At 42.6% G+C, this 23958-nt stretch overlaps 1 protein-coding gene across 11 annotated transcripts in view; it reads right to left on the bottom strand.

Annotated features, from left to right (window-relative positions):
• nfixa (nuclear factor I/Xa) overlaps nt 1-23958 on the bottom strand; it is a 130262-nt gene that overhangs the window by 21432 nt on the left and 84872 nt on the right. For 8 of the 11 annotated variants that reach the window (XM_086120095.1, XM_086120102.1, XM_086120103.1 and 5 more), the window contains 6 exons: nt 8200-8262; nt 7411-7485; nt 6714-6837; nt 4834-4869; nt 4425-4552; nt 3291-3365 (listed from right to left, as the gene is read on the bottom strand). In XM_086120095.1, the coding sequence (XP_085976221.1) occupies nt 3291-3365; nt 4425-4552; nt 4834-4869; nt 6714-6837; nt 7411-7485; nt 8200-8262 (501 nt within the window). The remainder of the gene's footprint in view (nt 1-3290; nt 3366-4424; nt 4553-4833; nt 4870-6713; nt 6838-7410; nt 7486-8199; nt 8263-23958) is intronic. The other 3 variants (XM_086120097.1, XM_086120105.1, XM_086120104.1) reach the window with 1 other exon arrangement.

Raw genomic sequence — 23958 nt, 5'->3', positions numbered from 1 at the left:
AAGTGTCTCTTTGGAAAAATTCCTCACGAGGTGCCAAAGTGCTGCTTGTCACCATACAGTACAGTTTTTCAGCGAATTGCTAGGAGCGACCCAATGGGAAAGAAAAGGAAATAGGTGAATTTATGAATAGTGAACCGCAAGTCTGTGTGGGATTCCTGGAGTGACTTAATGTAGTGACTGAGATTTGCGAGAACATTAGCAGTACGTACGGTACGAATGTCAATGAAGCAAACGACCAGAAACGACAACTTGACTAGTGATTGTTTTGACATTGTGGTCATGAGGGAAAAAAAAGGGACCTCGAGTTTTGAAGGAATGTCTATCAGCATGCATGCGCTTAGCGTCGAACGAAGCTGACGACCAGCAATCATCGTAAGGAAGATGGGGAATCCATTGACAACAGACATCAGGGCCCTGAAAACACCAACGCTACCATCAGGAGGATGTAAAAGAAAATGTCTCAGCACTTCAGAGACGACGCCGTCTGCCAATGTGGTTCACATGTGCGCTTGTGCCACAACTGCACTCTTTCTCTCCTGGCAAGCTTCGGCGTTCCACTGGCAACCAATCAAGCGCTCCCCTGATGACCCTTCTGTCTCTCTGCACTAACAGGCCTACCACCAGATGCGGCTCTGAGCCACACAGATATACTCACGTACGCATAATTTTAAGGGAGAAAAAAAAATTGACAATTGGTTTGGACAAGTCAAGGAAAGCCTGGGAATTCTAACTTTCAGGACTGCAGCTGCGCATCGATGGGCCTGACATATCGCCGAAGCGGCGGGGGAAGCCCACCCGGTGTTTGATTTATTTAACGATCATTTGGAGCTAATATGAAATCATGGTTGTTTTGCCTGCCTTACACCCCCCCCCCCCCCCACCCCCTCCCTCCTTTAGGCCATGTGGAGCAGATGTCTCCAGCATCCTCATGGATCCCAAGGCTATCCACACAGTCATTCACCATCTGGGACCATGCTTCAGCTGTATGAGCGCGTGTCTGTGCGTGGAAATCTATGGTGTGTATCTGAATGCGACAGGATGTGTGTGCTGTATTGGTTATTCAGAGAGGAAGGAAAGCGCTGCAAGTGGATACACACCGAGGCACACCTGTCTGTGAGCGGTGGTTTTGTTTTTCCTTCTCCTATGTGTGCACATGGCGTGTGTGTGTGTGTGTATGTGTTTACATACCCCCACCTGGACAAGAATTCCCAGATGAGAAAGCATTTGGCAGGTGGGATCCTTTGGAAAATCGGATACACCCTGTCCCAGAGTCACATATTGTCAAGAATGATTCTTCCTTTGTGCACCACACCCATCAAACTTTCCTTGCTATCTGGTCTTTTATCAGTGGTGCAAATTGGAATATTTGGTCAATAAAAGTGTTTGAATTCATTCCCAATGGTCTATTCTCATTTCATAGCCTTTTTCTTGGCTGTACTGCTTCCAGTACATGCACGTGGGCGTGATATACAGTATATTTTTTGTTTTTAGCCTCAATTTCCACCATGTTAGTCTTATCTGCCCATTGTCTTGATTAAGAATTCATAGTGTTAAACTTAAACTATATTACCAATGGGCATGTTTCTTAAACCAATTTGATTTCAGATTCGTCCCCGCGCGGCCACTTTGGTGGCTCTCAACGAAGTCGGGATTTTTCTGTTGCATAATTGGTTGGTCAGGGCAAAACTTATAACAGCCAATTTTCAGGAGCAAAACATATACGAAGCTATCAGCATAGTTCAAAGTAGTGTTAAATGTTTTTTGCAATCTATCTATCTATCCATCTATCTATCACAGCCCGCTGCTGTTTTATTTTTTGTTTTTATTTTATTGAAAGTAAGATGTGATACTAAAAAAAAAATACTGCTAATCACTAAATTGAAAAGTTTGCAATTAATCTCTGTGGATTTATTAACTCAAGTGCAGTGAGTAACTGCTCTCCCTCTGGAGCAAGGCGCTTATTTGTTTGCAGGCTGGCAAGCAGTCCAGGGTGTACCCTGCCTCCTGCCTGATGTAGGCTGGGATAGGCTTCTGCTTATCCGTGACCAATACTAATGAGGTCAAGGGTAATAGAGACTGGATATATCAATGGATGAATTCCCTTTGTGTGAAAATGTTAATATTTAGTTTGTGGAATGCAACAGCATTTTCTCTTGAAACTCCAGGAATACCTTTGTGCCATAATTATAGCTCCCTCCTGTGGGGGAGGCATCTATTTGAGGAAATACAGAAATTGGTTTCCACATCACTATTCTGCAAACTCATTGGGAGGGTACACAAGGCAACGTGCGGCACTATGGAGACCAGGAGGGGATACACAGACAAGGGAGAGACAGACCGTAGTGAGCGAGAAGGAGGAAATTGATGGGAGGTGATGCTTTGGAGCACAAAGACAAGCAGCAACGGGTGTGGCGGCCCTGATGAGCAGTCTCTTAATTACACCTACAGCTAAGTGGAGCAGGAGCATCCGAGCAGCCGCTGAGGCTCCAGTGATAAACCTACCCATCGCTTTTGGCTACGTCCCTCCCCAGAGTCCTCCCCGCTGTACACATTTTCAATTAGACAGAAGGGAGACTGCGATGGCGGGTGAAAGGGAGTGCAAGGAAGCAGGAGGAAGGGTTTTACACCTCTGATCCGCAGACGGTAAGCGTCTTAATGAGGGATTTCAAGCCAGGAGAGGGATGGCGAGACGGAGAGGTGAAGGCAAGGCGGGCACCTGAACACCTGCAGGGGCGGGGAGCATGGTAAGCATGGGCGTTTCGATGTGTGAACGTCTGCCTACGGAGGGGGTGTTAAGTGGGCGAGCGGCGGAGGGGCATCTGTGCAGGCACACATTATGCACGTGTGTGTGCGCGAAGACATGGAACCTGTGGAGGTCTCTTTACACATGACTGAGTCGCTCGGCATGTTCAAGCCTATGCGTGTGTGTGTCGACTAGTGTTTTTTTTTTTTTGTTTTTGTTTTTAATACATGATGACATCTGTTGGTTAAAATGACACTGGGAGGGCACGCAGGACTTTGGAGAGAAAGCCAGGGAATTGAAGTGAGCTGTGGATGTGTGACAAAGAATGTTAAACTTGAGGCGGATAATCCTGGAAAATCCTGCCACTTAACCACAGAGAAAATGGGAGGAAAAAAAACATAGCAGCAGGGTATAATACTAATATCCATAAATTAAAATAATACTCTTTTCCTTTTCATTGACCTTACATACAAACAAACATACAATATATACACAGAGCAATAAGTGTGCTAATACATATCAAAGGTGTAATCAATGTTGTTCTAACCATGGTAAGGAAACTGCACGCCTTCGTTTTCATGTTTTATCTTCCTCTCCTGCACACTGGCCAAATGGTGCTGCACTGAAAGTGGAGAAGGGTATTGTTAACAATGAGAGAGAGAGAGAGAGAGAGAGAGGGCAGATGGGGGGGGGGAGTGGAGAGGGTTAAGAGTGAGCATTCCGTTTCATGGCTTGTGATCATGAACATGTACTTATGTCATTATAAGTCATCAAGCGGGGTAGTGGCTTTACTGGACTGTTGGGTGGGAGGGGTGGATCTAATAAGGAGGATGATGTACAAAGAAGATCACAGTGCTTGCAAAACAAGGGAAACATGAATATACAGCCTTCAATCAGGTTTTTACTTTTGAGAAAATGTTAATACGAGCTTCAAGGAGCCTCTCTTGCCATTTTGAATGATGTGTGTCAATCAGCAAAACAAACACTATTGCAATTCTTGGCTCCATTTTTGACTCTCTAATAGCAGTCAATATTGCACCATGAGTAAAAACGACACAATATACAGCAATATTGATTTTTTTGTCTTCTCGAAGGATGGGCGGGTACCAATACCAGGTAACAGTATTGGGCTCATACCAGCATTATTTCACGGTATCGGGTACTAATGAAGGCTGCAGACACCAACCACATCTCACATGGAGTAAGTAAGTACCCCTTGCCGGTGGTTGGTGCTACACTACGGAAGTTTGACATGCTGGCGAAATCATCATGTTCATCAGAAAGAAATAACAGTCAGTGCTTATCATTATTTGTCATTATTTTAATTTAAATTTTACGTAGCAGAAGAACTAGCGGTATCAGTACTTGGAGAATATTTGTACTGGTAAATGGTTGGACAAAAAAGGTATTGAACATGACTTGTGCCAGCTATGCTAATCAGAGAAGGATAGTCAAAGTATTTGTATTTTCTCCGATGTCGCTTCTTCTTTTTTGTCATGCACAATGTTTAGGAGTGGAGGGTGCACACCCTCAGAGTGAAGGCAGGGGTTAGATAGAGGCATCTATTAGTAGGGCGATGGTGACGATGGGTGGGTGATGGGGTTACGTGGGCTAGTGTGAAGAAGACTGGTGGTGCTGCGCTTTGTGGGAGAGGGATGCATGTGGTGTGGCGAGGTGGTACCTGCATCCATGTCGTTGGGCCACGCGCTGGATTGGGATGAGCTGGCAGCGGGCGAGCGTCCAGGATAGAAAACATCATCTGTTGGGCTCTCCATCTCACTGTCATCTAACGACTTCCTCTTGGTGGAGCTGGTGCGGGATATGTGGGGAAGATGTTTGGAAGGAGAGAAAAAATATGATCCTGATGTGAATGCTCTAATACAGGTCCTAAACATTTTGAATCACAACCACTGAAGCACAAGGTATGGAAACTACAAATGACGCAGGACTAAACAGAAGGAGCAGTTAGAAAGTGGTGGCAAACACTGTTAGATTAGCGGTAGCTTCGGATGAGCGCGTGGGTGTGTGTGTGTGTGTGTACAATATGCCAATAGTTGTGTATCTTTGTCTGTGTTTTTTTTTTTAACTACCTCCGCGGAAGGTTTGCGTACAGTTCCACCTCAGACCTAAAGTGACGGCAGATGACAAGAGGCGGGAAGAAAGGAAAGACAAGTTAAAGAAAGACAAAAAGGAAAAGCAGGGGGAATAATTGCATGATTAATATACCACTTTTACACTATACCACTATCAACTCGGAAACGAAAAAAAAAAACTTGGAGCATCAGTCAGAACGATATACACAAAACAATAACAATGGAAGAAAAGTAGCCTCTCTTGTATTTACTGTCAGTAAGGCGAACATTTTTATCCAAGAGGAGACTGAAGGCAGCAAAAAAATGGTAAAGTGGAGCTAAGGCACAGCAACAGAGGAAAGAAACGTGAGCATGTTTGTTTACTTTTGTCATTTTGAGCCATGTAGCCTCAAAACTTTCAGTGAGGTGGCCATGAAGAAACTACCCGAAAAACTTTGGCGGTTCTCAAACTGTGGTCTGTGAGCCATAGCTCGGGGGTTCGCAAAATCATCTGCCATGAATAATTGTCGTATCATTTAAAAAAAAAAAAAGCATACCTACATATGGGACTGGCATCTCGACAATACAAATAAAACTCAGCTCTGGGCCGATTAAAAGCTCTGGTACGATACTTATATGTCAAATCTTACATCCCCACATGAACAATGCTTATAAAAGAAAAAAAAGTCTTTTTATAGCAATAAAGTTTTATTCTTCTAGACAACTTTTTTTTTTAGAATATATTCCTATTTTCTAGGGGTATAGTGTTTTTTTTTTTAAAAAGGGTGCGATATTATGAAAGTAAATTTGTATTTTTAAAATTCACTTCTTCCCCTTGTTTTACAACATTGACTTTAAGGATATACAATAACTTAATCTTGGAAAAATAGAACTAAATTCTCTTGCTGACTTTTGTTCTCATAAAGATCACTACTTTTTTTCCCCTTGAAAATCAAAATTTAAAAACTGCTTTTGTTTTCCAAGATTCTTATTTCTTTGCCCTTGAAACGATGCAACGTTTCAGCTAAATTTCAAATGAAACTGAAAAGAAGAATCTGTCGGGTTTACATTTGGGAAAAAAAGGATGCAAATTGACTGCACCAATTAAAATCATGTTTCACCAACATAAATATCGCACGAAATAAAATCATATTCATGTTGGTGAAACATGATTTTAATGTGTACAACAAACAGCCATATTTTATTTTGAAATTTTAAATGGACTTTTTTTTTTTTTGTCAGTGCATGTTAGTATCGTATTTTGAATTGGCAAGATTATCATGTGGTCCCGGAAAAAATGTGTCACCAGAATGTTTGAAAACCCCTTGGAGTAGGTCGTGTGCAGTGGAAAAGGAGCGAAAGAGGTGAACATCTAACAGAAAGAGAAGCACATCCATAAGGACAAAGTGCGAAGAAGAGGACTAAATGCTTGATTGTCCATAGCATGCCAAGTTAGTGACACGACATTATATGGTGGTACCTTGAGCTACAAGCCATCCATCATCCTTTTTTTTGCTTTTTTTGGTTCGTCCAAAAAAATAATAATTTTGGCGGGCGACTCAACTCACTTTACTGATATAATTACTAAAACAGTTTTCAAAAAAGAAGACTCAAGCTGTTTATTGTGACTCTCAGCTAGTGGTTGCTGTCAAACTAAACATAAAACATTGTTTGGGGAGGCTGGTACTAATTAATGGCAATTTCTTTTCATTTCAACCGGTGCAAGTATGAGATGTTTTGCATTAGAGCGTATAGCGTGATCGGGAACAAATTCAACGTGTAACTCAAGGTGCCGCTGTACAATAGTTAGCACGCTTCCACGGTCAACGACAGAATGAGGGAATATTAATGGCGGGACTTCAGGATTAGTCATTGGAATGAAGTACTTTATCACGTACCTGGTGGAGGGAGGGGAAGTGAGGGAACGTCGCCCGACGGCCACCTGGTTGATGTTGTAGTAGCTGGGACTGCTGTCCAGGTCAGCCAATGAGAAGTTCGGACCTGACGCCGTGGCAACAGGAGCTACCGGGGAAAAAAGAAAGATACTGAGCAAGAAAACATGAAATATATGCAATTGCAAATGTGGGTGGTGATGACATTAATATATGTGTGTCAATAGTTGAAGAGAAAAATGAATGCAAATATATATATATATATATAGTATATATATACAGGTATATATATATTTTTTACTTCTGCCAAACAGGTCATGTTTTAATTGACTGTATACGAGCAGGATTACACAAATGCTATTTAATTCAAAATCCAAATGAGGTTTTCAAAGGGGTGGTGCAAGGAAAGGTGATGGAAATGCACATTTAATTTCGGTGCATTTCCAGATAAAGGTGCGATCCTTTCTTCTAAAATTGTCAGATATATTTTCATATTTTCCTACATTTCTAAGTGAGTCAGGAATGAATATTAATAGGATAATTCAGGCATACGCACGAGGATGGGTATGTAGGTGTATGTTGGGGTTGTTCCAAACTGGAATTTGGCAGCAATCTGTTGAGTACTAATTTATTTTTTCCCTTCGTTTTATCTATTTATTTATTTTTTAATTTATGCATGTATTTATTTATTTATTTTACTTACTCTGTGACACTCTGACGAGCTCAGCCACGTTCCAAACCCCTGAGGTGACAAAGCAGTCTTGGAAACTCAGGTGTCCTGTGGAGGGGGGGAAATACACTTTGATGAAAACATTCAAATAAGAAAGGAAAGAATCCCTGAAATTTGCACACCTTTGGGACAACTATTTGAAAATCAACATGCGTGTTTGCCATTTACAATATACAGTGGCTGAAAACCTAATTACTCACTCCAGTTGAAATGCCAAGTTTTTGTGACACAAAACGTTGAGACCAAAATAAATCATGTCAAAACCTTTTGTACCTCTAACAAGAACGACACTATTGAAATATTGGCTTTAATATTTTTGACAGCGTAAGTAATGATATATCAATCATTTAAATTGTCTCTGACTAATAACCCTTCTAAAGTTCAAGTTGGATTTTCCCTGATATTTGTGTTCTTCATCAGCAGAAGCTTGAAAATGTTGTGTTAACACTGACTAGTATTTGTGTTAGATATGAACTGTTCATAATTCCTTCCATCTTGACCAAGAAGAAAAAATAGCCCCAAAGCACCACAACGATGGTTCACTGTAGGCACTATTTGATTGCTAGCTTTGAAAAATCCTTTCATCACATCTATGAATGTTCTGAACTCCTGTTTCAATGCTGGTGAGGTTCATCTTTAGCTAGCAAACTAGTGCTACACCTACTTCCAAGTTGTGCATTTAGATTTGTGTCAATTGCTTTCAGATGCGATTAGTCATGTCCCTCAGTGTGCGTGTGTGTGTGTGTGTGTGTGTGTGCTTACCATTGGGCGGTGGTTTAATGTCCGTGTCCCCCTGTTGGCTAGAGCTGTCTGATTGTCCGGATTCTGCACAAAAAAAAGAACCACAAAGAGAAATGGTGACTACATTTTCTTTAATTAATGACATTTTCTCTACTGTTCAACCATAAATTGAACTGTGATAAGCGAGGTGTCGAGAGACCAAGCTAAATTTGTAGCACGTGCTAAATTGTGGTATACATGTATTCGTGAAGTCACGTCTTTTTTTTCAAGCGTGACATTTTTTACATCCCAGGAAAGCTCGCTCCCATCTCCCCGCTGAGTGAAGTTGCAATCATTTACAGAGTGCTGTTATGCCAATAAGTATCTAACTACGCAATCATATCCCGTGCTCTAATCCTGTTTAATACATTCTTGCTGGTAGGGATTTAGACTGCATAAACAGAGCACTTTACGTGCACACACACACACACGCTCTCGCATATGAACGCACACCCACAGGAGCATGTGCACTCGCAATCTGTTTCTTCCTCTAATTTCTGTTTCATCGCCGCAAAAACAGACTCTGGAAAAACAGCTGACCACGGGAGTTTGGCTGCGCCCGAGGATTTGAGGCAGAGCGCGTTTTAGTCTCAGGAAAATCATTCCCCATGGGGGCAGACAAGCAACACTAATCTATGTACACATGCACGTTTGCGCACACCTGTTATGACTGGCCTGTGAATGCAATCGGCTTCACTCACCCGGGCGGTTAGCCGCGCAGCAGGCCTTGGCAACAAAGGGACAAAATTAGGAATGGAGACGCTGCAGGCGGAAAAAAAGGTTCGGTAACACGAATCCGGGGTGTCATAAGGGAGCGCCGTCCTGTCCGGGTTTTCGTCACATGTGTGACTGCGTTCACATTCATGACTATGCAGTGGTGGCAAAAGTAATCACCCTCAAAATTTAAGGAGAAGCACAGATGTTTGTGTAAAGTACTCTGGTAGAAGTAGTGAATTCATTCCTTAAAGGTGAAGTCAACAAAAAAAAAAAAAACAACTCCTTAATAAATGTGTACAGGACTCGGAGTAAGGAGAAAAAAAAACGGTCCTGCAATAAGCAAAACAAAACCACAAAAGAAAAATGCTAAATTGGATCATGATAACAACTGGAAAAAATACATATTAGCTGTATGTGTTTTTTTCTTCAGATTAGACAACATCAAACAATTCCCTTCAGGCCATGCATGGAGAATATCTTGCTTCTCCCACCTTGTTGCATCAGTCTTTCACGCTCCCCGATTCATGTTCGTCCATGTCACTACTGGCCCTGTTTTTTTCTAAGTATGAGACTCCACATTCTCAATCAATCAATACCTCAACCACAGTTGACATGGACTCTCTCTATTTACATCTTTTTTATTTTTTTATATCTCATGTCGTGATCTGTGGAGCGTGGAAAAAAAGTAAGGCGTAAAAAGTGCAGATGTCTGTTTTCAAATCTCAGGAGAATAAGTAAAAGTCATCAGGAAAAAAAATACTCAAGTAGAAAAAACCCAGGTAGTACACTAGAGGTTGTGTGTGTGTGTGCGTGTGTGTGTGAATGCTATTGGTGGTCAATTCGGACCAAAGTCGCTATCAAGCGAGCTAAAGGAGGTGTTTATCCACAGGCTAGGTGATAACAGAGCACACAGACTTCTGCCAGCAGCACTTGCCTTGCAGCCGCTCTAAGCCACAGATTAGCCTAGTGAGCAGAAAAAATAACAGGCCTGTCTCGCTGCCTACGAAGCCATCCGCAGAGAGACAGAGCGCAAAAAGGCAAAGAGACCTCTCTTTCTGCTCGCGCCTCTCATGCAGAATCCCTCACTCGTCGCCGTCGCCCCATCGCGGGCCGCATGTAATCCTGGCAGCCATCTTAGAGCTTGGCAGCCATCTTAGCATTGGCGGGAGCTCCGCATTCCAGGTAACTGACGGCACCGGCTCCTAACGCGCGACGCTGCGCGCGCACCCCAGATACATTGAGCCCCTCATAGACAGACAAACACTCGAGAGTAAACATGTGAGTGCCAAAGAAAGCTGTTGGGAAAACAACCCGACTTCACTGGACTTTTACCGCTGTGTAGTATTTGACCATCGGGCTCGAGAATATTGTAAACACTCCAATTCTAGCACCTTCTAAGCACTGGTCGGAAGACCCAGCCACAACTATATACAGTATGTGCACAGTGAGCCCGGGGCGCATTTGTGTGACTGCCAGTGTGTATACGTGTGTGTGTGTGTGTGTGTGCAGTCCCAAGACTGCAATTAGCTTCAAGAATTAGACAGCTGTGTTAAAGATGGAGCTCGACATCGGTATGAGAGGTTATCAGTTTCACTGGAAAGCGAAACAGTGATCATATTGTCGAGTTGAGAAAATGAAACTCAGGAGTTCCGCTGACGATCTATCACGACTTGGCCAGTTACAGTCAACAACAGCCACAACCCGTCGAAAATTTCACCAAGCCCTTTATCTTGCCAACCCAGGTCCCCGAAGCTCTGGCCTCAGCACCCCCAATCAGGACTCTGCAGCCCCCTCGGTCGTCCCTCGACCTCAAATGATCTCCCACTGCTAACGTAAAACCTTTTAGCTTCATGCGTAGTCCTTGCCAGCCAGCACAGACAGAGCAACTGAAAGTTGGAGCGTATGAGATCGGAAATGGAATTAGAATGATATTGATATGATATTCGTTACATAAACTGTCACATTTCAAGATGGTATCTTAAAACTCCAACCCGACTTGACACTGGATTGAAAGTGCAACTGTCCATCGTGTATAAAAATACACGATGATGACATAATTAAATACAATAAAAAATAATTAACCTTTTATTTCGTCACACGTTCCCCTGTCATATTAGTTCTGGGGGCCGCATAAGACAAATTTACCCAAATACTGTTTTGTAGGCTGAATTCGTTCGGCTTCTCGGTACGGATGGATTTTTAGTCATTCTTCTCAGAGGACAAAGAATATATGCGTGCGAGTATCATCATATTATCTCCCTACATGTGTTGTGTCATACGGTATATCCATTGCTAAAAGGGTGACAACACCATCACATAGATGCTAATTGTTAGCCAGTGTGCCTGTGGTATTTCCCATTGTATTGTTAGCATTAAACTCACAGGGGGCATGTATCTGTATCTTAAATAGACAATGTGTAATTCTCTTTTTGTGTTTAGCTTTACCAAACTGCTGCTTCTTAGGTGAGTGGAGTTCACTGCCACCACAGGCCTCAAACCTCAACTTTTATGGTTTGTATCTCCAAAAATTTACAAGTAAGGCCACTCCTATCTCAAGGCACCACTGTACTGTATCCTGAAATAATGATCATCATCTTAATTTACTCATGGAGTTACCCAATGTGAAACTCCAGCTTGTTTAGGTGAATAAAACGACATTATGTTGTATGAATGGCAAGCGGTGGCGACAAGTGTTAATTGTAACTTCTGTCATCTATTGGAAGGGCATTTTTTTTCTGGGATAGATGAAAAAAATAGATATTCCTTTTTTGCTGCAGCACACCTGATGCTCGCTCCCAGCAGCTAAGTGGTTTTGAGTCACTGCCTTGGTACTGTCCCGGTATGTAATTGAGGTTGGATCTACCTGTATAATGTAAAGATTCCTCGTTTGTTTGAGATCCATAATATTTGCACAATCATTGATGTAAATACCTCACCAGATGAGTATAATTTCTCTGCAGGCTCAATAGCAGCTCAAAATTCCCAACTGGCTGGTGTAGAAATTCCTCCAGACTACTGTACCTCCCGCTGTCAACGCTCACATATTTCTGTGGCTTTTCCCTTTATCAGTTCCATCTGTAGTGCATTTTCCTCCCCATCCCATTTTGCCATGTGTGACATATGGTCCTGCCTAAGCGCTTCCATTCCTGTCGTTTTATGAGACTCAAATAATAACTCTGAAACCAAGCCTTTCCACTTGCCACGACTTGCAGCACTGTGGATCTTGAAATGAAATAAACGTTTGTTGTAAAGCCCGTTTTGATGAACCACCAACACCAAGGCACTTTCGAATAGCCATAGATTAAGCTCGGCTAATAAATTTTGCTGTTCAATGACTTATATAGCACGGTAGGGCACCAAAATAAAGAATCTGAAGGAGGGGGCGGAAATCCGAGATAACGCACTGAAATGAGCTCGAGAAGAATTTCATACTAAAACCGAGAAATGCAATTCAAATTCAAAAATGTAAAGAGATTAATTTAGACTCCCAAACACTATTTTGTTTAGCATGATCAAAAATACGAAATATTTTTTTTATAGTGACTGATTACAGTCGACAAATTTGTAAAGGGGAAATCAAGTCAAAAATGTTGCAACACCACTAGTCTGACCACAGTATTCTCATTCATGTATTTATCAAATATGAATTAAGCAGCGAAATCCACCTGTTTTTACCCATCTCGGGGGGTGGCTTGCTGTCGGCTAAAAATGACATCACAGTTACCCAGGTCCCATGTAACGACCAATCACGGCTCACCTGTTTTCTGAGTTTGGTCATGTGACATTCAAGCTGAGACATGATTGGTTATTAACTGAGCTATTATAAGCATACTATAATCCTTCCAGTGGAATCAAAAGCGCATTTGGATGCAGTTTTTCTTAATAAACCATCTATCTATCTTTCTATTTTTTTCTGGCCACCACAGGTACACTTCAAGGAAAAGGGTAAGGCAGGGGATAGAACACTTCCACACAGGCTGATCTGTAGCTGGCTGGAGGCTGCAAAGCATGAGTTGCGGGTGATCGTTTTTTGTGACCAGCAATAAAAAAAAAGCATTGATCGTCATACGCTGATTACCTACTTTTGCACGAAAATCGTCTGATCACATTCGGTGGCCGATCAGTCAAAGCAAGAAAAATCGCCAAGTTTTTAGTTAAAACTGTAGCAGTAATTATACGTGCCGATTCATTATATACTGTACATTGTGAATGTTTTTGCGTGAATGACTACTGTTTTTTTTAACTGCTAAGTGAGATGTGCAGTAATGATGTTTAATATTTTGTCAGTGAGGTTTGCGGATCGATACTTCACCGTAAGAGAAAACAACACTTTGTTATATCAATTTATTTGTGTCAGTTTGTGTTGCTCCTTTTGACGTGACATTCTTCCATGTTGGAACAATCGCAAGTCTCGTCTCCCCACTTCGCCGCCACAGCCTCCTCTTCCACCCTGCTCTTCTCCTCCCCAAAACACCGTACAGCCTCCCAATTGGGTTTCACTTAAGAGGTTTATCGGTATGTTGCTAAACATTCTGACCTTTTTTTAATCCTTAATGCGCTTAAAATGTTCCAAAACCTCCTAATCCCCCTGGCTATCCCACACAGATGTTCACTGCGCCCTTTTATTGGATATTATTATTTTTTTTTTTTAACATAACATATATGTATTTTTATTTTATTTTTTGCATATCCACATTTTATTCAATGGTATCTAATACAGAAGGGAATATTCCAGTTTCTTCTTGCCAGTATACATTTCACATTGAACTAAGCCAGACGTGTGAATTTGTATTTTTTTTAAAAAAAAAGGGTTGAATGAATAATATTTAGGGCACTCTTAACAGCTCAGTTTTTCTAAGTGCTGTGCGTACATATGGATATTCATGTGAATCTATTAGCGTATGGATGCATGCATTTTTGTGACTGTGCCACTCACAGCCAGGCAAACTGTTTGGCGAGGTGGGCTGTGTGTGTGTGTGTGTGTCTGTGTGTGTGTGTGTGTGTGTGTGTATAGCAGGTGTGCCAGGCTGCCTTGTGCAGCTTGCTGCCCATCTGTGCTCCCGTCTGTGTGCCGCCTGCGCCCACGCTTTGCCAACAGCGCCGCACCACAGCAAGAAGACCCAGGAGAGGGGGATGCTGAGAGATGAGGGAGGGATGAGAGGAGGTGGGGGGGAGGGATGGAAGGAGGAGCAGAGACAGGAGGAGGAGGAGGGCAAAGGGGGATTACAAGGAGGGTAAGAAAGGGAAAGAGAAAGAAAGTGGGAGAGAGAATGAGGTGGAGGGTGAAGGGTCCAAAGAGTATACATGAACTTGCGGGGAATGGGCGGCGTACGATGCGGGGTTGCTGAGTGGAGGTTTTAGAAGGTTGGGGGTGGATCGTGGCTGGCTGGATGCCCATACATGCCCCCACTTCTTTATCGCGCTTCACTCCTTCCTGACCGGCCCTCCCTCCCTCTCCTGACTCTTCTTCCTCTCAGTCGACCACAATGTCTTGTCTTCATCAGTGCAGATTCCTGTGAACCTCTGGGACACTGCACTCTAGAATCAGTCCCTAAAATGTGATTTATGATGGGAGTTTTATTCGATCAAGATTAAATTCCAAAATCTAGCCATACATAAAGAGAAGAACTCCAATAGAAGCATCATGTTACGGAAAAACTCAAACCTTTTGATTAAAAAAAAAGAAGATATTTTCATGTCTGGACAAGAGAGCAGTACATATTTTACCACCAAAAACACTATTAAAAAAATAAATACATACATAATAAAGTACTGGAGTGCTGCTGGTATCCCTGTAACGCTAATGTTCTTAGAGAGATAAAATATTCATAAAGGTTAAAATAATTCCAGATCCAGGCACTCAATTGGTTAACATTAATGTAAAAAGTCTTTACAGGATTCAACATTAACTGTGGCCCGGTGGCCTGGGGCCACTACATGTCTGTGTCGCACCATCCTCTGACGCAGGCCTGACTAAGCCAGTCCAGATTTCACAAGTGAATATGATAAAAGCAAGATATACTTGGTTTCTGAACATTCATCATTCAGTATTTTGAGTTTTATCCATGTAACTATATCAATCATCATTAATCATTTTACCCCAATTTTTTTTGCACGTCAGGTTACTGTAAATACTTCAATCAGAATCAGCTTGAACATGACATAAAGAAATGTAAAATGTTAATTATTCATTTAGATGTTATACTGCAAAAGAATGTATAAAGCAAAAAGAAAGTATAGACACAAAAATAATATGGTATTATTTTATGATATATGAATTAATCTAAATAAGGAATAATTACTGAAACTGCCATTTCAGGCATGGCCTGAACAAGGTTCAAGAAGGCTTGATGTAGGAACCTGCTTTACCTTTTTAGGGCTGATACACACACACACACACACACACACACACACACACACACACACACACACACACACACACACACACACACACACACACACACAAGTTTTGCTCACCAGCCTTCATCAAGGTTTTGGTAACAAACAATGTGCAGGCATGCCGTAATTCTAGTGGCAATTGCCATCAGCTGATCACTCACGTGTTTGTAATACTTGCAGCAACCACACAACTAAGTACAAATTTTGATTAAAAAAAATAACAAGAAAAGAAAAAGCAGAAGATTAGGAAACATAGTTGCCACAGCACCAACATTCCATTCTTATCATGTCAATTATCCATGTGTCCGAATCCACTCTTATATACGACAATGAGAATCGATCTGTAAAATAAAGATGAAACTGTTGCTTGATGTTGGGTGACTCTTGGGTTCTACCACTACTGTCGCGATAAATCAATCATCAACTTATTTTCACATACCCTTGGCTAGTTTAAAGCACATTAAAACATGGCCCAAGTTTTCCACACATGCACTGTGCTGTGTTTGCTGCATATAAAATCCAGAGGGGAACTTTACAAAGTGCATCCTGCCATGTCGCTCGACCACATAAAATGTAAAAAAGAAAAGCTGTTTTTCTGCTATGTTAGCCACATCTGGCCGCAATGTTGATGGGTTCATCTTTGGGCCAAGCTGTACTTTTTAAGCGAGTTCTGTTCATCATCATCACAGGTATTACACTGCAGCTCAAAAACCTGATGTGATGCGACTGTAAATACTGATTGATGACGACGGTGGATCCTGTACGAGTGAGTGACTGGGGTCATTTCTCTGTTTAGAACTGTATTTATTTGCAGAGACTGAGTGTGCCGCGTGTATGTGTGTGTGTGTGTGTGCGTGCGTGTGCGCGCGCGTCTATGGCTGGGGGCCCCGGCACAGTTCATGACCCAGCCTAACAGAGTGTGAAAGTCCCCCCGCCGAGCTGATACTGATATAACTGTCCCCTAAGTGGTGTTGACACCAGCATTATTACCCTGTCAACCTCCATATCTACTCAGCTTAAAGGAGTCAACTGGGGCAGGGGCCTAAGCATGTTAAGGGCCAGTGTGTCTGCACCATCCCGCTTCGGCCCAAATGTATACAGCTGCACAAAGGCCGGAAAGGGAAAGCGTAAGAGGAACACGTCGGGGTGGGGGAGAGGAAAGACTTTCGCTGCTACCTACACAGTGCTCGCTTGATGCAAACGACTGTGACACATGCTGAAGGTGTGGCTGCAGTGAGGGATTATTTCCACCAGGTGGCGATTTCCTGGCACGGGGAGTCTATGGTGAAATGCAAATAAAGCAACAGGGCCTTGGGCCAGACTCCTGGGCTAGCTCAGACTTCACTCTCTAGACTGCGGAGAGAAGCAAGCCTGCCTCAGAGAGAGACAAAGACAAAGACATGAAAAGGGAAGGAGATGTGAAGTACGGAACCGTGAACGTTGGCGAGATACGAGGAGGAGTCTTATCCTTTGCTCTGTGATAGCAAGATCCAACACAGTGCAGTCTGAACACTAACACAGTCAGAGGAAAAGCTAAACAACCAAAGGCTGCGCATTCGCACATGGGACTGAGCCAGGTGCTTGGGATGAAAAAAAAAAAAGGAGTTTGAGGACTCAAAAATGAAACGGAAGGTATAGTGGAAAAGTCTCCAAATCGAATTCAAATGCCCTTCAGTGGAAACCAACTGAAACTTTGCGACAAAATGGTAGACGTGTCTCTGTCCTTACTGCTCAGTACAATATGGTTAAAGTGACAGAAGTATGGAAGGTACACACACGCCAAGTCTCGCTACTGTGTTTAGCATTAATGTTAATATCCTTTTATTCTAGAGTGAGAGTTAAAGGGGAAGGGAAGTCAAATATTTTCTTTACAATATTTTCTATGCCCCCCCCCCCCTCGTCTCAACACTGTATTCTGAATGATGCTACGTTTGAGGATTATGAATCAAGCAGCAAAATCCACCCATATTTATCCATCTCAGTGGGCGGCCATTTTGCCACTTGCTGTCGACTGAAAATGACAGTCGCTCAGTTCCCAGTGAAGCTAATAGAAGTTTAATAATCATCATTTCCATTCTTTCAATGGGAGAACATTGTTGACCAGCATCCTGTAATGGATTGTGTGTTTGATCTTTTACGCTCCGCTATAACAGCTCCTAAAGAATGAAACAAGGATTTGCGAAACGGCTTGGTCAGCATAAATCAGATCTCTATCTAACACGTGTGGCCATGAGAGGAGTACGAGCCTGTAGTAGGGAGTACAGGGAGTGTGCACGGCAGGAGAAGCTATGAAACCTGACGCGGACAACATCTCAAGACAAGTGGAGTAACTGTGTACAAAGCTGTGAATCAGTGTCAAGTGTTGCAAAAACAGAGGAGGACAAGTACGAGGCGGCAAGTGGGGGAAGGCCTCTGTTGGGATTTGGATTTTTTTCTCCTCCGCCATCTCTTCCTGCTGGCCCAGACTGACATTTTTTTGTTTTGTATGAGTCCGTTTACTCATCCACACTTCCTGCTTGGCCGGCATGGAAGAGGTTCTTTAAGGTAAGCCTTGTCCGTGTGCTCCAATTGGAGCTGTCTTTGTCTTCATATGCTCATTAGCTTTGTTTCAACAAGGTCATTTTTGACAATGTCGACCACCTGCTTGCTTTTTCGACACATTTGTTAGGTTAAAAGCCTTTTTCATGGAGGTTTTTTTTCCTCGGTTGTCCTCAGCCCATGTGCATTTCTTCGCAAGACACATAAAAGAAAAGTGAACTCCGCGAGCAGAGCGCCGGCGCACTCGACAGCCAAGGACACGTCGATAAGAATGAGAAAACATCCTCGACGCAGTCACACACAAACACGCACTCGCGCGCACATCCACAAAGTGATACCGACGAAGGTTGCCAACTCCTCCAAAAGCTCCGCTGAGATAGCAGCGATAACAAACATTCCTGCCACAGCCAAGTATGTCTCTCGCGAGGAAAACTTCAATGAAAACTCGTAGCACATGTGCCACTTTACGAACATAACAATACATCAATAAGTCAGTCGGGCGAAGGCATCGAACTGTAAAGCAAGAGACCCAATTACGGCGGAGCTCGTAAGCTCTTATCTCTGGAGAAATGCAAGAGAAATAATGATCATTCTGTTGGGAATGCGTAACAGTCATAAAGCCCGTCTTGATTTTTATTATTGTTTTTAAGTAAATAGAACAGTGTAATTTGAATAAGCAAATATAACATCCTGGGTAGTTTAGCTGGATTTCCATGGTGACAAAAAAAATCAAAAAATCAAACTGCAGATTGCTGCTCCCTCCTGGGCTGAGCGGACACAATATGCGCCTGTCCCATTGAGAAGTATGAACACCCCAAGTGACTCAACCCTATCAAACGATGCCAAGAGGACAGAGGGATGACTGGTTGGTGGTTGATGATCAAAAGAAAAAAAAAAAGAGGAGACTTGCGGGGAAGGCAATAAAGGAGACACAAGGCATCATATAAGCGAAGGGAAGCTGCAGGACAGCAAACTTGATCAACGCCATCACGCTGTCGCCATGACAAACGGACAATGCCCACAAGCAGGGTTAAGGAGACGCCGGAAGAACGGGCAACTTTGACCTTTTGGCAACATCCACAAGCGGAGGATGATGCCAGCAGGACATTGGGAAGTAGAGAGGAAACTGAATGTGTGTGTGAGAGAGAGAGAGAGAGAGAGAGAGAGAGAGAGAGAGAGAGAGCAAGGGAGAATGCTGAAAACCGCACGCACGCACAGCCATGAAATCAAATTGTATTGACCAACGGAAGCTCTGTTAGTGGGAGCTTGACGAGGGTTGATGCGAACCTATTTTGTCAGCGTGTCTTTAAAGTGCGGTTTAGGGTTGCTACGCAGACTGGCGATTAAAGAGCGCGTCTGGCTCATGAAGTAAACAGTTCGACCACACAAAAATAACACACTCCAAAGGGTGCCCAAAAGACATCACTAATGTTCAAACACACACACACACACACACACACACACAGACTCGCGCACGCAGAGTGCAGTGACAGTCTTTGTCCTTTGTACGGGGGTGGCGAGGACAGATGGAGTGGCTTGTGAAGGGTGAGGTCATGTGAGGGAGCTGGAGCCTGGTGCAACAGCCAGCCTGAGGTCAACCCACTAACACTAATAGTGTTAGTAACACCGCTGCTTGGCTCTTTCGATCGAGCACATACTGTGGATGTAAACAGGCACAAGAAAAGCCCTGGATGGAAGATGGATTGCACCTTATGAAAGTATGTCTACTCAACTCAGATTGATTAATCGAGCACTTTAAAAAAAAAACATTTGTAGGTGAAACAAAGTGCAGTACATATATTTAGTCAAATTTGCATCATAAAACACGACACAGTGGTACTCTGAATGTCAGTGACCTGACTTGCAAATTTTCAAAAACGAGGCTTGAAGCTGTTGAAGGCTGGGAGTGCCCAGTTTTAAATGGGACACACACACACGCACAAACACACACACACACACACAAGTTGAGCCATTCAATTGATCTAAAGTATGACAACAACTGTGGAATTTAATATTAATATTAACATTTATTGCAGTTTTGTAATTACGGTATACTTTTATAAAGTACACTATTATCGAGCGCTCCTTTCCCTAATTAAAAAAATAACACATTGCAATGTTTGTTTTCTGGGGGGGGCAATTCCATTCTTTTTAATGGGAAAGATGATTTGAGAAAAAGTGAAGCGAGACAAATAAACTTGTATAGCAGGCACCATTGTAGTATTACTACTAGTACTACTAATGATAATAATAGCAAATGAGGATTATTATTTTTTGGTCAAAATATCCTTCTTCAAACACTTAAAACGAGTTGTCAACAACTGAGCCAAGAGCAACCTGTGAAGTGCACTGCTCGGCTCCAACCAGGAGAGGCGCTGTTGATTCACTAGTAGAACAAAATGACTTTGGCTAAATCACTTCAGCAAAACTCCTCTGTGCAGCACTATGTCAATAATAACAGAAAGAAACGAGAGCAGCGGCAAATATCCTGGTATGGTAAATCCACAATTTAAAATAATAATAAAACAACACTTTAGGCCCTTTACCTCAACAAGCTTTTTACAACAAATGTTCTCAGCCTGAATTGCTCTGAACAGCTTGGCCTGCTCACAAACAAGATATATCACCTCTACAGACAAACAGATCAACCAATCAGGATATAGACGTACAGTAAACCAAACCACCATCTGTCCACTGGCATTGGCACTCATTAGGAAGCTGCGTCCCCGACGCATAAGGTCAGTCCGTATGGGTGCGCGAGTGCATAAGCAAAATAAGATGAACAGATGAAGCTTGTCGGGGACCTGTGTTTGGCACTTGTTACACTGTACTGTCCACATTAGCTACAATTATGTATCCATCAATGGGTTTTAAATGGTTAAGATGATTGTCGTTTAGCGGAATATGGGTACAGCGCACAGCCACTCAAATGTAGTTGGCATTTAACCACTAAGTGCAAATATAGGAATATTTAACAGCGTTTTTTTCTTTTTTTTTTTTTTTTAACATTTGGATACCTAAATGTCATATACAGGATAGTCATGGAGATATTTTGATAATTTACTTCATTTATGGAATTTGACCTTCGGCACATTTTGGTTTTTAATTATTATTATGGTAATCGTGCATATTTCCTTGTCACAACCTACTGCTATTCATGCTGTAAGCAAGGCGGGTTGATTCGAGGGCATCAGGTGACTCCCGGTTTCTTGCCAAACAGCAGCAGCCTTTGCATTTGGTTGGCATTCAAATCCTGTGTCTGCAAGTCACAACACTCCACTCAACTCAACTTCATTTCTAGGGTACTTGGAAAAAACCCCACAGCTGTAACAATGTTCGCTACATAATAAAGACAAAACAGATAATCATGAAAAAATAAGTACATTGATATAACATTATTTTCCAATCGCAATATACTGTACATCGTCAAGGGGATACGCATTTCATAAGATTTCATAGACATGAGCTCCAAAGCCCGTCTTTTGCATTCCCTCACAACGTGAGATGCCACCCAACAATTGACCGTGCTATGATACCGATTCATGTGATTGCACAAGTCTCAGTATAAAGATCACATTGGCCCCATCGCATCCCGGCGCTTAGCGAGTAAGCCCATCCTGCTTAACGTCTCCACACTAATTCTAAATCTAATTCACCTCCTTACCAAAATCACCCCGCACATCATCCCCCCGCGGCTCAGCTACAGACACACTCGATATTGGCCACGTGGTCAATGGAGCCTGTTATTTCACTGAGCTTCGACCTATAACCCTTATCAATAACATTAACTGTCCTCCCCGACGCCGCACCGTGAACTAAAAAAAAATACCGATGGGACTTTAGTATCCTCGTTACAAAATGTGCCAAAGCCATTAAACGGACATATGGGCTTTTAACCACACTATATAGAGCCATGAAACGGAGTAGGCTGCATGTATGCAGCGGCAGCGGTTGTATATGAGCAAACCTGATCCCCTGTAATCTAAGCGGTGATGTAATGCCCGATGCAGCCGCTATATGTTACATAACCTTATAAACCGCTTAAGTATCCGTGGGTTGACAGGGTTCATTTGAGGCATGAATGGCTACTTTGTCGGAGGGGGGTGGGAGCGGGGCGTAATGTATAATAAGCTAAATACCAGAGAATGCAAAAGTCAGAAATCAGAGGTGGCAAAAGTACTCAATCTTTTTACTTGAGCAGAAATACAGATTTCCAAACCCTTGCTGAAGATGCGAACTTACAAACAAAAGCTGAAAATTGTCATGTCCAAATGCTCAGAATTTCATCTCCTCAATATGTGATTTCTGTTGTACTGCATGAAAGTGGACCGATCATCTCTGTGTTGAATCAAGTCAAACGTCTGCAAACATCTGCTTTAACTTTGGAGAACAATGTTCAACATTTTTGGCCCTTTTTTTTCGGACACGTTACAGACCAAACTAGAACAAAATCACAAGGCATTTATGTTTGTGCATTTTCTGAAATTAAAACTGTTTTTCATTCAATTCACTGATTATTTCACAAAATAAATTTACAGATTTTTAAAATAATCGTCAGCCTGAATCTGAATTACTGGTAGTCAAGAATTTGCATGGTTACAGAGCATAATTGTCACCCCCCCCCCCAAAAAAAACATTGACTTTATAACGACTTGTTTAAAAAACACAACCTAAGGAGTACAGACGGGGCCCTTCCAAAATGGCTGCATTCAACCTCTAAAACTGACTGTAGTCGAATGCGTATTAACATCCACCACCGCCCTCCCCCTCTCCCCACACAGCAACATACCTCCTCGGCCCCCGACTGTTCTTAGCTGAGAGGGAAAGCTTTTGATTTGGTTGTGACTGGCAGCTCATGTAAACACTGCATCAGCCAGTGAGCGATAGTAGAGACTGGAAGAGATTTGAACCACTGCCAAAAGCTGTAAAGCCAAGTTTGGCCCTATAGCGCTCTATGCGTGCGTGTGCGTGCGTGCGGTGAAAAGAGGGTTTTTGTACATGCGGCCGTGAGTGAGTTCATACTGTATGTGTTCACATGTGTGCCTGTGTTTAAAACATTTACGTAACAGACGGGGTCGTTGGGTTCAGGCAAATTTAAAGACGGACTTGAGAAAGCAAGAAGAGGGGGAAGAAAAGTCGAGGAGTGAGCTATAGGTGGAGCGTGAATGAAAGAGGCGAGGCAAGCCAGTCTGCCAGGAATTGAGAAAAGTAGAGAAGAGGTGGGACGAAACTTATAGGAGCAAAGACAGCCAAAAGGAAGAGAGTCGACAAAGGGCGTTAGGGGCAACATTTTTATTCTTCTCGTTTACGGCGACAGCCAAAATACGTCAAATTTATGCCCCTTTGTCTTTCACACAGGACCCGGTGAATCTTGCCGCAATTGTGTGTCACATAGAGAAGCGGCATCCCGCAATCAGATAATTAGATGCGCAATGACCTCAGTGACTGGCATGACTTTTAAAACGGCTGTCGGTCAGCAACAGTTGCTTTTTAACAGGGTGGGAGAAGCGAGCGTCAAAACTTCACACCTTGCTCCAGCCTCTTGTACATTTCTTGTACTACAAATACTGCTACTGGTTACTCTAAAATGGTTCAATGATTTGTTGTTTACGATGATACTAATGCAGCGTGTTATACCGGAGACAAATTCCTTGTGTGTTCTACATACTTGGCCAATAAAGATGATTCTGATTCTGATTGACCATTCCTTTACACAAGGTCAGCGTGCTGCTTCGGTTTCAGCTCTGATTCTCTCTACGAAAGCGGAAAATTGTCAGGTCGACTCCTTCAAAAACAACTTTTACAGGCGGCGGTGTAAAAGGGGTTATAGAAAGTGGTTTAATGGAGGCAGACTGCGACCACATTTCGAGGCCGACGCAAGTTACCATGGACAACGCTAATGATACTGAGCTACGGTCTCTGAGAAAGAGGAAGGGACGCCAGTGTCAAGATAAGACAGGTACAGAAATGAGAGAGACAAAAAAAAAGCATGAAAGAAAGAGAGAGGAGGAACTAGATTGAGGGCGAATGAGAAAGAGGGTGATAAAAAAAGGGGGGGGGGCATGAAGGCCTGTTTCTGGTGGGACT

The sequence above is a fragment of the Hippocampus guttulatus genome, chromosome 9, assembly GCF_054856545.1.
Source record: "Hippocampus guttulatus isolate MCC_2025c chromosome 9, RoL_Hgut_1.0, whole genome shotgun sequence".
Classification (NCBI taxonomy): Eukaryota; Metazoa; Chordata; class Actinopteri; order Syngnathiformes; family Syngnathidae; genus Hippocampus; species Hippocampus guttulatus.
The sequence above is the reverse complement of the archived record's forward strand: the minus strand, read 5'-3'. Positions and strand labels throughout refer to the sequence as shown.